This window comes from Poecilia mexicana, unplaced genomic scaffold (assembly GCF_051168715.1).
Source record: "Poecilia mexicana isolate PSO_F unplaced genomic scaffold, ASM5116871v1 scaffold_22, whole genome shotgun sequence".
Lineage (NCBI taxonomy): Eukaryota > Metazoa > Chordata > Actinopteri > Cyprinodontiformes > Poeciliidae > Poecilia > Poecilia mexicana.
The window spans coordinates 13,356,730-13,371,521 of NW_028263391.1; the positions used below are offsets into that span (position 1 = coordinate 13,356,730).

At 38.3% G+C, this 14,792-nt stretch overlaps 1 protein-coding gene across 1 annotated transcript in view; it reads left to right on the forward strand.

The window, feature by feature from the left end:
• The window catches only part of kif6 (kinesin family member 6), a 55,306-nt gene extending 42,379 nt beyond the window's left edge, over window positions 1–12,927 (forward strand). The window contains exons 16-23 of the mRNA XM_088002501.1: window positions 4,887–4,937; window positions 6,308–6,395; window positions 6,537–6,672; window positions 8,111–8,199; window positions 10,231–10,320; window positions 10,455–10,541; window positions 11,234–11,349; window positions 12,507–12,927. Of these exons, the coding sequence (XP_087858627.1) occupies window positions 4,887–4,937; window positions 6,308–6,395; window positions 6,537–6,672; window positions 8,111–8,199; window positions 10,231–10,320; window positions 10,455–10,541; window positions 11,234–11,349; window positions 12,507–12,529 (680 nt within the window). The 3' untranslated portion in view covers window positions 12,530–12,927. The remainder of the gene's footprint in view (window positions 1–4,886; window positions 4,938–6,307; window positions 6,396–6,536; window positions 6,673–8,110; window positions 8,200–10,230; window positions 10,321–10,454; window positions 10,542–11,233; window positions 11,350–12,506) is intronic.
• The last annotated feature ends 1,865 nt before the right edge of the window (window positions 12,928–14,792 follow it).

The following is a 14,792-nucleotide window of genomic DNA, read 5'->3' on the forward strand; positions in this document are numbered from 1 at the left end:
AATAAGTTTGTTGTTTTTTTTTTTACTAAATTAGATAGAAAAGAAGATCCTGATTGATTAATTGGTTAGTTAATAATGTCTAAGATGTTTCCACAGAAACACTCGGAGACATCTGAAGACAAGTTTAGTAGGTTACTGTCTGATGCAAATTCGTGCAGTAGGTGGGATGGAATTAGAGTTTTATGTGGGCTACATTTTCTCTTACAAACAAAAGTACATTTTTAAGTTTCCCTTTACTCTTGTGATGCATCCACTCATGTGTGTTTGTGGCTGACTTCACACACCAATAAAATAGATCTGTTTACAGCAGGACCACGCCTCATCCCTGCCTTGGATCGCTCTCAGTGGTTTGGCAGTTTGTGCCCGTCACCCTCATATATGCCACCATGTGTTTGTCACCCCTACAGTCTATTGTTTTCCTCCTTTCGCCCCAAGAAGTGCTGACGTGGCCATGTTTGTTGTGCATCACAAAGAAATCAAGTATGACAGCGTTTAGTAACCCTTGTTCCTCCGTTTGACCCACACACAGTAAAGTAAAATGAAGATAATCATTTGTATGATTGAAAAGTAAAAAAAAAAAATTTTTTTTTTCTTTTTTAACATTTCGAAAATGTTAAAAAAAATGTCATTTTCAAAAAATTGTCTCAAAACCATCTTTAGGCTGTGAATATTACTACATTATCATACTGATGGAACTGCATTCTTCCTGCATTACACACTGTTTTTAATCAAAAAAAGTGTTGCTTCTTCTGCTGGTAACTCAAAGCTTCTTTGTTGTTTTGGAAGCCCTGCTTGGACGCTGTTAGCCACCTATGTCTTATGGGTAATGTGCACCGTGGAAAAATTTTATGTAATATAGTGAATTTCTTTTGCTTTTGGACATACCCAGCTTGGAGGGTCGGTAGCAGGGGATAAAAAGAGAGATGGGAGCGCGAGGAAACATCAGTGTCTAAACATTACTCTATTGTACTTGGCCACGACATGTAGCTCTGGAATCCAGTCCCACTGGAAGAAGATACATTTTGAGCCTCTCGGTTCAGAGAGTGCATGCATGTGTATGTATTTGCTCAGAAAGATCAGCGATACGCGTCCTCTGCAGTATAAAACGTGGAAGGCAGCTGGAAGCAAGCAGCATCTCCTGATTATTTGGCCAGATGTTGGAGGATTTATGCAGCGCGGTCTTAGGTAAAGCATCTGGTATCTCTTAGGTAATACACTCAGCTCACCTTTAAATAAATGACCTTTAAGCACAAGATGTTTCAAAAATATATCATTATCAAAAAATATATCATGTAAGAGCCTCCTTTATTATTTTTTTTCTTTCCAGTGTGCTAGACATTTCTTTTTTTAAAGGGTCTTGATCAATAGTTTGTCATGCCTTCTAAATGTTTCATTCTGGCTCTTGGCTCACTGATTAATCATGCAGTTAGAGATAGTTTTACAGGGCTTTGAAAAAACAATGACACCATTTAATCAGCCTCTCAGTTTGTCAGGTTACATTCAGAAACTATATTTGACAGGCCAACATACAGTAATGCATAATTGATAGATGGGAAATGGTGTATGATTTTCAAAATGCTTGCATAACCAATACGTGTCCACTCCACAAATTCGATCTTAGTCCTTTCCACTCACAATTATGCATCACTTTATGTTGGAATGTCATATAAAATCCCATTAAACTATATAGGATGCTGTGGTTGTAAATTGGGTCTTTGGGGATTTTGCTACCTCAACCTTTTACAAAGATACACTTTATTCCCCCTGAACTGACGAAAAACCTCAAAAAGACACTTTGAGAGATGACGATGTCAGAACGGCAAAAATAACAAGGTAAGGACAGGTTACAAAAATATTTAGCCACACTGTGACTATTTCAGCCGCCATGCGTCACAGATTGAGATAATAAACCAGATTTTGCATGAGTGTTATGATTTATGCATTACTCATGTTGCAAATACAATTGTTTTTGCATAAAGTCTTCATACAGCTGTTATAAACACAGCTATTCAACAAAAAACAGAGACTGTTTAGTAAATTTTTTTGGTTTAGTATAAACAACATTTTATGTTTCCTCTCTTTTGATATGTGATATTTGTTGCAGTCAAGATACACTGGTAAACTTTTCCTGTAGGTTTTTCTTACTACTATGTCGATCTTTTGATGTATTGTTTCCTTGGTGTAAACAATATTTCCTTCTGTTTACGTCAGAAGCTGATCTAGATCCTTGACTCATGGCATACTTTAAATCCCATTCAAGCATCATGCCACCAAAATGTGGGTATTTATTGAAACTTATAGCTTAAAGCTTGTCTTCAAAGAGGATAACCTTTACCATATGCTATGGAGAAAAACTTAATTTGGTTAGGTTGAATCTTGTGTCCTCTCTAAAGCAATATCAAATTCTTTTCAATATTTATTCTTCATTTTGGCAGCAAAAATACCACACTAGTAAAACAATTCAACCAACCACCAATTATTTTCAGTGTTATTAATGCAGGTAAATTTCATTACAACTCAATATAAAATAGAAAAGAAAAATGACATCAATAAAACATCAGGAATTTTAGGAACCACCATTCAGTGAGACTTTGCCCTTAAAATATATTTAAAATTCTTTGATTCAGCAAAGTTCAGTTGCAGTGTGTCAAAAATAAAAGGGACATTGTGAGAAACAGGTTTTCTCCCAGTTCTGTATGTGCTGAGTGGACACTTTCTGCTTGTTCTTTATCAACAGGTGATTTGTGGCGTTGCTCAGTTTAGATTTTTTTTCCAGGAGTGTAAAGCGTTTTATATTATGCATGCGGTTCTCATCAACTCTTTCACTTTGTTGCAGATGCAGTTCTTTTTTTTTTTTTTTTGGTCATATAAAGCGCCGGCTATAGAAGGAGGTTACTGCCAGGATTTCAGTTGCATTTAAAGTCGAATCTGTGGTGCTTTGTCTGGCGACTGCGTTTTACTGCTCCACAAAGCCAGCATGCAGGAATTGTCAGATATTACAGATTTGCGGCCACAACTACTACACTACGTAAAAGTAGATCACGTGAATTTCCCACTGTGGTTCCTTTGTTTTGATCTTAGTGTTGGGGATTCTGAAATGCTTATGTACGTGATGTGATGGATTTAAACAACACAGACAGTGCGCTCATCATGTCTTTATGAACTTCCCTCTTAGAGTGATGGTTTAAACATCCCTTAATCCTTTAATGTTCTTTTGAAGACGCAGACTCGACATCAGTAGGCGTGTTTTAGAGTGTCGTGCTTGTAAGAGAAGACCCAGGCTACCCACCTGACCACAAAATGAAGCCACAGGGCGTCTCAGATCATTTACATTCTCAGCTACCCAAATACATGGCTTCATGAGAGGATCCCAAACTCTGCCTCATACCTCATAACCATTTGGAAAAACAGTCTTGTCACGGGCACCATATGACTCTGTGTGTCCTGTATAATGTTTCACTTCATCTGTTCAAATCTCTGCTGTCTACAGAAACCCCTAAAGCGGTTGACTTTGAACGAAAGTGCTCGTGATGCGCTTGGAAAGACGAACTGGTTGCACTGGCATTTTGCAAACAATTTTAAAGCTTTCTGAAAGAAAGTGCTGACTAAATGCAAAATCCTTGTGGGTTTAGAATCACTTCAATCCAACTATTGTAGGACAGCATGGGTGGTATTCAGTGTAAAGGTAGTTTTTCAAGAGAGGACTTCATCTGGATTTCTCATCTATGGAGCTTAAACCTCTGATTTTAGATTGGACATAGCATCACTTTGCAGGGCTCAATTACTGAGCAGTTTTTATGTATGAGACCTAAGGGATTGTTAAAGAAAATCACAGACACTACCATTCTTCTACCCTTCATGTCTGTTTGTTTGTGACCCCCAAAAAACCCAAACCTCCCCTTCATGCTTATTCCTGGCGTTGTTTGCACAAATAGCTACAGACACTCTCAACCTAGCAACTCATCCAAACGTGGTGAAGGCGATTTGGCAAAGTTCAAACTGAGCATCAGAACTGGGAAGCACTGGGGATTTAAGTGAGTTTGAACAGGCCATGTCTGTTGGGGCTTTACAGACCAGCCTAAGTGTTTCTGAAACTGCTGATCTACCCAGATGATCACACAGCCATCTCACAAGCGTACAGAGAACGGCCCAGAAATTATTTCCAGTGAGTGGAAATTATGTTGGTGTCAGGGTCTGACTTGTTTGAGGTGATAGAAACCCAACAATAACACAGATAATGGTTGTTGCTACTGACGTTTAGAGAATGTCTTTGAAGATGTTGAACCTTGAAGCAGATAGACTCCATCAGCTAAGGATCACACTCACAGAAAAAAACAAACACAAGTTCATTTATCTGATTATATAAGGACTGGTTAATTGTCCTAATCTTCATGACTAGGAATCTACACCAATCGTTTTTCTACTGTCTATAACTAATAAATACTATAAATAAATAGTTTTCCATAATTTAAGTTCACCATATTGGACTTCTAGAAAATTTTACCTAAAATTTTAGTTCTAAAACTAAATATTTTTTCCTAAAACAATATATTTCTAAGCCAAAATTATTTAGTTTTGGTTTCTGAACCAAAATGCTCTTCAGTCAAAAGCTGAAATATTAACAAAAGAACAATGTGATGAAGAATAATTGCAGTTTTTTAAACCTTGATATCTGTTAAAATCACAAACTGAGGAAAGTGCAGAAATGCCCTTGAAGAGGCTTCAAGTGTTGCTGCGGGTTTGTCCCCACAAACTGATTTTGTTTTCAGCTTCCCGTTCAGTATCTCTTGCAGGCTGCAAAAGAGATTATGTAAAAAGGTAATTTGAAAACACATTTAATGTTGAAAATTTAACATATTTTTGTCTTCATTCTTCTTTGTCTTCAGCTGAATTGAAGAAGCAGTTGGAGACGCGGAGGAGACAAAGAGCAGCTCAGGGTATGAAGATGAAAACGTACATGATTGAACGAGATAACCCACGTGTATGTTCAACATACATACACGTAAACCTATACACTTTCTTTAGAGCTTCTGTAGATAGTTCCACCAGCAGTAAGCTCTATGTACAGTTATGTAGTGGGGAAGGAAATCCACAGTAGGAAAAAGGGAATTTTAATGGTGTTGCCAGGAACAGACCTATTATGTAACCTGTACCGTAGACATCTACTGCGTAAATATAAAAACATTTTTTTATGTTGATTTGAACATTAGTCAAAATTAACTAACATGAGTTAATTTTAATTTGTGTTTTGCAATCAGTGATCTCTTTTGTTTCTGGGCTATACATACGATTTAAAATAGAGGCAAATTCATTCTAGCCATCCTTCAAAATTAAAAAGAATATGCGATGCATGTGAAGGAGATGTAAGGTCAGGTAAATATATTATTTTATAAACCTTCCCATTCCTACATTTAGAGCAAAAAAAACAAAAAACAAGTTCTAAAATACTTTAACTGTGACAAACAAGGATAAGAATGGTTAATAAAGTCGACAAGCTCAGTGAAAGAGAGCAGCTGCATCTTGGTGGCACCAGGCCTTCATTAGAGTCTGTCCAAGTCATGTAAACCGTCTGTTTAGGAGAAGGCCACAATAAAGCCTCTATTCACAAATGTAGATGTGGAGGTTTTCTAAACTGGACCTTTAACTGAAGCATGTCCTCCTGGCACAGAAAGATTCAACTTATTTTTATTTTTATTTATTTTTTTGCTACAACCTCTCTAGATGTGTGTGGCGTGAAACACAGAATGAAGAAGCAGAAAAACATCACATGCCCACTGTTATGTATGGTGGAGGATCCGGCATGGGGCGGAGGAGTTGTTTCACGATCGTATGAGTTTGATGTCAGCTTTTCCCTTGACCATGTGTTGAAGCGCCTTTGAACATTTATACACTGATGTCATATCAGTGTATAAATTTTGACAAATGGAACATCTTTTTTTATCGTTTTTCTAAACTCGTCACTCCCGAAAGGATGGGAAACCCTGAACTTTCTGGCTGCTTTTGTCTTGTGTGCATTAGTGGCCACTTCAAAGCTTTGACAGAAGGCCTCAGTGACTGCAAGCTTGAATACCGAAACTACACTCTGTTAGCTCCTCTTCTGATGGTTTTGATCTGTTAACACGGACGCTTTGATGAGAAAATTTGGTCATAAAGCTAACATTTTCCTCTGGTTCTGACGTCAAAGGGCTTTTCTTGTTAGTTTAAATCTCAACCTCATGGAAGAGCTCATAAATTACATTTTACTTACATTCTACTTCTGGACGCAAATTTCTAAATATCTGCATGTTTAAATTGAATTGCTTTATAGCTGTGACAGGGAACGATACGCAGGACGGGGAGGAGAACGACCCCCTGGAAGAAAGCCTCTGCAAACAAATTAAGCAAGAGAAAGTAACGTGAGTTGTCTCAAATAACTTACCGAATGTTATTACAGTTCCCCACCCCCCCAAAAGACCCTGCTTGGTCTGATTGAACGCAGCAGGTGCTGTGTAACGACAACTAAAGATACATTTTCCACTGCTGATATCCCTTGTCAGCTACAACAGCAACCTTGGCCGCCTAAAGGCTCTGAGGACAGAGATCGAGCATCTGCAGCTGTTGATGGACAGGGTGAAGGTCAAGATCCAGAAGGATTTCCTGAAGTGGTGGAGTCAGGAGGCTTTGAATCTGCAGGTGACTGGCCTCTTTTCATCTCACCGTGCCTTTTGCAAATGTGTTCATACCCGTGGACTTTTCATGTTATGTCATAATAAAACCACAAACGTCAGTATATCTTTACTAAAAAAAAAAAAAAAAACAACAACACAATGTCGTGTGTAACTGTAGTGGCTGAAAAACCCCCCCACTAATGCAGAGTTTTCAAAACTTTTCACAACTAGGATCTTGGAAATATAAATGCATAGGTATTCACCCTATGTTTAATTTGACACTTCTAAATACAAATCCACTGCAACTGTGTTGCGATAAGTGTCAAATAAAAGAAAGACGACTATAGAATCATATGATCTCAGGTCAGGGCAGGGGTCAAGCAAAAATGGCAAATAAAAAAACTTGTTTTAGACCAGCAGGCAAACTAGTGTGCGCTTCGATGTAGAGCTTGGTGCAGAGCCGGCAGTCCTGTTGAGGCTTAGTTCCAAACATTTTAAATATGCATACACACAATGAACTAAAATAACAGTGGCAGCAATATTATGCTTGTTAAAATTAATAATTTGTATCCAAATGGAAGGACATTAATACTTTGAGACAAAGTGTGAAAAAGTTCAAGGTTTATGAAAAAATTTGTTAGGAGCTGTAAATGTGCTCTGATCAGAATGAAACAACCAAAAATGTGATTCTCATGCTAGGTTTGTATCAATGTTTTTCTCTTTATGAACTGTGTTTCTTGCCATACTGGTGTTTTGAGCAGTGCTGACATTTAGCATGTACAACACTGGACAAATGTGTCGATTGCTGCCTCTTGTTTGTCACAAAGCTAAATGGGACTTAGTGGGAGGAAGAATAGGAGGCAAACAGAGATGCATTTGTTTATTTATTTTTCCTGAATTCCATGTGACTCAAACACTAACAGAGTGGATAATGACATGAGTCAGAGTCTATTTCAGTCTAATATAGTAAAAGATTGCGGAGAGGACGGCTGGCAAAGGATTCAGTTGTAACACTGACTCAGTGAGGAGTCTGATAACTCACGCTTTGCTCAGCCTGGACAACTGCTGAGCACATTTCAGGCAACCAGCCAAAACAAAGATGTAAAGCAAGAACATCTGAGGAGCAAATTCTGCTGACCTTATGAATGGAGATAGGAGCGTCTCTCTCTTTTATCTCGGCAACATTTGGATATGAATTTCTGAATGACGGACGATGAGGAAGTGTAGCAGTTTTGCCTCACAAAGCTGAGTGTTTTTCTCACCAGTTTATGCCCAACAGCGTTGATCCAGTATTAGACGCACACTTGCTTAAACTTTGCGTTTGCTAAATGACGAACCAGAGCAGTAAAGCATCAGAGGTGCTTTCTTTAATCTGTAGCATGCTCATGTTATTCTGTCGGGCTGTTTTTGTTGACAGTTGTTGTAGAAATGTTTCAGTAATTTAAAAAATGTATTTTTATTAGGAATCTGAGTCGGAACCTGTAGCAAAATATGGCTCTTCATCTCAAAATGAAACCTTGCAACCATCTTCACCTGGCACTCCAGGATTTTGGTAAGACCTTTTCTGCTATATTTTTATATATGCACTCTTTGCTTTTCTACCAATTAGGAGTATTGAGAATGGTTTTACAGGTCTCAAAAGCCTCTTTTACTTGTTTTGTTACATTTTGGAAATTCCGGATGAAGAATCGGTGATGTGGTTTTGTCAAACGACAGCGGATTATTACACAACCAAAGTCTTCCTTTATCTCTGTTCTTTTCATTGTTTTCTTTGCAGCTGATTTTCGGCACATAGCAAGACAATTATCCCCTCCTCTTTTTTTTTTTTTTTAATTTTTTTTTTTTATTCAGTGTTTGTTTTTAAACCTTGAGGAAATCCTTGGACAAATAACCAGCTGCAATCCACATCTCCTTTAAATTCACGGAGACCAACATAGGAAAGCATTTTGTCCGAATTGGAGAAGTGACAAACTTTTTTTTCTTAAATTCTGAAATGATGTTTTTTGCCCTTTTAGGCCCAAAATTGAAAAAATTATAGGGAAGAATGTGTAGAATTAAAAAAAAAAAAAAAAAAAAAAAAACTTAGGACAACCAAATATATGTTACTTCATGAATTGTACTGAGATGTGAATTTCCATCTGGAATTAATAAAGTATATTCATTCATTCATTCATTCATTCATTTAAATACCTTCAAAAATATACACCTTCTGATTAAATTTAAATTGAGATTAATTGTTAGTCACAAGTTGCACAAAAAAAAAAAAACAGTTGTCAATTACGCATTTCTACAAAATACATTAATGTTTACCCTTTCATAATTAGTTGATTACTCAACGACGTGCTTCTGATTGCTGGCTTGCACGGAACAGACATTGAACATTTGTCATCACTTTCAGGCGTTTGTGTGCATTTGCTTCACCATCTGTGACGCCGTCAGCCAGAGGACATTCACAACATAATCACAGCCCGAATTTATCATCTTAAATCTACAGTAACTCTGATGACAGTTATTAATGCACACACAGTGAGGGAAAGAGCCCAGAGTTTGTCAACGCTTTCCTCCGAGACTGATCACAGAAACTGCCCTGGAAATGATTCCTCTCATGTCTGCTGTTGGCGAGTGTTTACTACCATATGGCCGTTTTACAATATGCTACTTTATTTGCTGACACAATGCAACCAGGAAGGTTTTGTCTATTTCGTTAAGTTTTATTTGCTCCCGTTTCTCTCTTATTTTCACTTTGAAATAAGAAAAAACTAGAAAGAAAGAACAAAGAAATTGCAGAATCCACATCGAGTGTAAATTCCTTCTGCAAACTGCACTTAATACATGTGTCATAGTTTGAAGCTCGCTCAGAGCTGAACAGAGGAATCAAATCATTCTCATCACAATTTTGAAAACTACTTTTTTCCATTTTTTCCATTTTCCAACCACAAGCTTCAGCGTATGTTCACAATGTGTGTGAAGTGAACGGAAAAGGATACATCATTTTCGAAGGGAAGCTTTAATCAGAGAAGCACTCAGGAGGGCTTTTGTAGCTGTGCAGAAGCTGCATCTGTTGCCAGGCTGGCGCACCCCACAATTCTGATTTCTATAAAGAAGCTGGAAGGAGAAAGCCATAAGAAATCCTGTAAAATCTCCCACAAGCCATGTAGGGTACACTGCAAACATGTGGGTGAATGGGCTCTGGTCAGAAAACCCGAAGCTGGACTTTTTGGCCGACATGCAAAACATTCTGTGGCAAAAGAAATAACAATGATCATCACCCTTAACACAAAATCCCCACTACTAAACATGATGGGGGCACCATACCACTGTGGGAATGTTTCTCTAGTTCTACATGGCCAAAGAGGACTTGAGTTGAATGCAGGACAAGCCTGGAAGAAACTTACAAGAGGGCCCAAAGTAATCAAGAATTTTGATGAACCTGCAAAAGAAACGTTCTGGCTGCTTTATGCTGTAGCTCCATCTGGTGGTATAAAGAAGAGGACACGGATCACTTCCATGTTTCAAACACAAACCTGTGGTATTACTTTGACGTTATCTCCGTCTTTATGAAAGGCTCTGCTTTCTTCCACAGCTCTCCTGAGCTAAGCAGCACAATGAAGGAGTCTCCGTCAAAGCAGGAGACAAATCCGGACCATTCGGTCTCTTCTGCTCCTGAACTGAGGTCAGTCAGTTCTTAATTATCTCTTCTTTTATTTCAGGGAAGTATGTTTAGATTGTACTGCATTGGAGTTTGTAAAGTAAAAAAAAAAAAAAAAAAGCTGAGAGTGGAAATAACTCAATTTGTCTTACTTTCAGCTGTCTTGAACCCATAGACAAACTTCCAGCACCAGTTTGGTCAGCCTGGAACAAGTCCCAAGAGGAGAGTAAGAATTCATACTGGAGGTACATTAACCAGAGTTTTATCACAGATCTAAAAAGCATCCAGAATATGTGAATTGAACCAATTTTTGCTTCAATTGAAACGCTAATTAGAAAACTGAAATAGTTTAACTTGGGAAATTGCTTTTTCTGGCATCTACTGAATGAGCTGCGACTCTTACTAACTGAAATTAAGCCTCTTTTTTTTTTGCCTAATTTTTTCAATTAATACTTTCATACACACCCACACACGCAATGACTCCTAAATCCATACATTCAGCCCAGACCTGCAGGTTTTATAGCTGTTCTGTATTTTTTCTTCACTTACGAGAGCCGTCATAAATTTTAATGTCTTTGTGAAGTAACGTCTGCGAGTCGTGTTCACAAATCAAAAGAGTCTCGCTTTAACCCAGATGCTGAAAGCTCCATTTTACAGCCACTGTTAAACACTCGCTGTAATATGTATATGCTTCCTCTTAAACAAGCACTCGCAGCACAGACCCACTTTTGTTCTGTAGCGAGGCTCTGAAACACAAGGAGCTGTTCTCTGTCAAAGTTTCTGCTTTAAATTTTGCTCCGTGAACAGTTTACATGTTTCATGCAGGGGTCACATGAAGACTTGTTTTTGTGCCTTCTCCAAAACAAACATGACCACGTTTTTTAAAAAGACAAATTTCAACCCTGGGCATGTTGGAGTAACCACAAGTACGTTTCAGGGACCTTTCCACAACAACCCTCACGTCTTCTTCCATTCCACTGACTGGAGATCAGGAAGTTGATTCTGACATCCTGGCCTTTGTTATTGCCCGGAAAAATCTCCTCAGCAGGATAGGTAACACACACACACACACATGCACACCTACACACACATTCTCTCACATGTAGAATTTTGCATTGACTTCCATCCATTTTTTTCATCCATTTCAATAGCCTAGACCCGGCCCTTATCCTAAACCGAACCACTGCCAGTACATGCCTAACCCTAAACTCAACTCACATCTTAGTCCTAATCCAAAGCCCTAACCCAAAAGCAGCTCTGCTTCTTATTGAGACTTAAAATGTTTCAAATACATGGTCATATACACAGGCCTAATGCAGCTTGCACACAAAAATGGGTGCTCAACACTGCACTCTAGTGGTGTGATGAATTACAACGTGTCACAAAGTTTTGTTAGCGTTCAAGAGCTTGAGTTCATCAGACAATACAGTGCCTTAAAAAAAAACTTGAGTTTTTCCAGGTTTTGCCCCACTGGATTTCAGCGTGGCCCTTCTGACACATGCATACTCTTTGATCTAAGCCACAGCTGTTAAACTCCAGGCCTTCAGCAACTTCTAGATGCATCTCTGGTCCCACACACCTCACCCACGGGTCTCTGTCCTTGCATTCAGGTGTGTTGGACAAAATGTTGCGGGACAGCAGCCCTCGAAAACTAAAGTCTGACACCCTGATCTAAGCAATTTAATTATTCTCTGACTACGTTTTGAGACATCACCCCCAGCGCCACCATTGGCCTATTGGCTGATTTTCAGATTAAATGCGTTTTGGTGCAAACCCTAAACCTAAATCTACTGTGTATTGCCAGGTGTTCAGTTCTACTATTCATTTTACATTTTCTAATTTTACGGTTGTAACAGTGTTTATGTAGAAGATTATATAAAGAACAGTTTGAAGTATTTGCTCAGAGAAATCACATCTCAATAGATTTGTCGGTTCTCCCGTTTTAGCTTTTGTGTAGATGTTTGCTTTGCCAACAGCAGATTTCCCTGTGTTGTATTTTGCCATCAGATATTCAGAGAAGCTGAGGTCATAGGCTACTTGAGCTGCTAGACTACTTTTTTTTACAATACAGAAAAAAAACAGTCTAAATGAGGTACAATTGAGTTGAGTTTAGTTTTTAACTAACTGAGGAGTGTTGCTATCTGTCAAGTCTGTGATGTGTTAGATATAATAGCCACTAATCAAGTAGGTTTGTGTTTTGTGTATTTTAGGCCCCGGTAAAGATGTGAAGTGAAGTTCTAACGAGGAGCCATATCATCACTTCCAGTCAAAACGAATGGTCTGGGAATTCGTATTGCCACAGACCACTCATGCTTTCTCATTCTGGACAGCAGCATAAACCACAGACTGTGTCTAACGTTTGATCTAAACCCTTTTACTAATAAAACAACAGAGAAAAGACAGAAGAATAACCAGAAAAGAGCCGCAGTATTTGTTGAAATCTCGTGAAACGTTTTAATTGGTGACATGATGTTTCAACATTTAGAAAGAAGTGCTTTTTTATATATTTCCAGCTGAGTTTGCTCTATTAATTTTTATGTAAATTAATATAAAACTATGGGATGTAGTGTGAATAATAAAGCTTTTCATTGCTTTGCCCAAACAATTAAGGCAAAAGCAGTGGAACTGTGAGATGCCTGAGCCATCACTTCATTGTGCTGTTGTCCTGCACTATAGGAAACAAGTCACTGCCAGGGTACAAAGTTTTTATATTTTGTAGTTTTGTCCTCAGAGAAAAATACTTTTACGATGCTACAAATAGCACCTGTGCCATGTGTTGACTTTTTTAATCCTATTTTCTTGTTCAGGTCACCAGGACAGTTACCTAGAAAAATTTTCACTGTCAACTTCAAATGGGGTTCTTCTGTGTAAAAACAAATGTCACGTAAAGAAAATTCAGGAAGACGGTCCATTACTAGGTAAATTTATTCTTAAATTCTGGGAAAACCTTGAGGCCATCGCACAAAAATAAGCAATCGGCTGTGTCCTTCAGATCTTTGCAGCTGTTCTGCTTAAAGCCACAGAGAAGAAGATCCAACCAGCCACTCTGGATCCACCTATACCTTTCAAACAACTTGTCAACATTTTGCATTGCTTTGCATTAATTTGTTTGACGGATGACAAGAAGTTGCACACTTTGCATTCAGTTCTGGGCTCTTTCGTTGCCTTGGATATTTCTCCAAGACAACCCTTTAAAGTCCTATCTGTTACATCTCGTCGCCGTAACGTCAACGCCTTTTCCACGACTGCATGCAATGCTTTATGGAAGAAATCCACTCATCTATCAGCTAGAAGGCGGTGTTCAATTTGTATATTTATAATATAAACCAATATTTATATATACAACCAATCACATCCATGTCAACTCACGGTCTCTACTGCAACAAGAACATGTGCAATATTGCAATCACAAATTACCTAACGGATTAAATATTTATCGGGCTATAATACTAAAGGCGCCATGCATTAAAATTCTGCCTGATGATAATATATTTAGCCATTTGCATTTCCTTTTACTTTTAATGCATGTTTGTGACTGTTATCAGAAAGCTTACGGAGAGTGATATATGCATTATGATGATGGAAAAAGAAGAGGTGTGAGATAAATGTGCTTTTACCACAACCAGTATTGTCACAATATTTAGAAATAACATTGCAATATCATTCTTTAATGGTACGTATTCCCAGTAATTTTGATGCCATCCATGCTGATCCAGATTTTTTTTTTTTTTTTTTTCCCCCATGTCACACAAGGAAACAATGCATTTTTCTGTGTGGCCCCACCGGTTCATCTGCATGTGGGGCCACAAATTAACTGAAATGTTGTAAATTAGAAGCTGACAAAGCCGTCATCCGAAATACTTACACACCTCTGCTCTTTCTCATAGAAACCATTTGAAGAAAGTAAACAAATTCTGTCATTATCCTGGCATTTAACTAACAATACCCGGCTCTTTTGACCTAACTCACACAGTTTAAAACCAAATCTACAAAATACTAAGAAATCGTATATAAACTTGGTTTGTGGTGGAGACTTGTGGCAGCAGAAGAAGCATATCCAAGACATGAGGCTCATCTACACTGCTATGACTTAGCAGTGACCATAGTGGCCTTGAGTCGAGGCGACTTATCTCCTTTCATGTACTAGCGTAGCTGCATCCCAGTGCTCTCCCACAGAGTCGTTTAAGGCTGCAGCTGTGGGTGTGGTGTAGTCTTTGACCAACTGGGTAGGATCATCATAGTAAAATACTAGCTGTAAACAGAGAGTGGTGAGGTCACAGTCACAGGAAGGCATCTTAAGGTTATGGAAAATAGGCAGGCACACTTTAGCAGTGTCAGATTTGCCTTCTCTCTAAATAAGGTTTTCCAAATTTCCTGCAATCCAGCTAAGTTCTAATTAATCACGGTGAGACCATACCGGCATCATTATTCAAATTAAAGAAGGCTTAGAAAACATTCTGAAATAAAAACCCGTCACCTGCTTAACACAGTTGGCG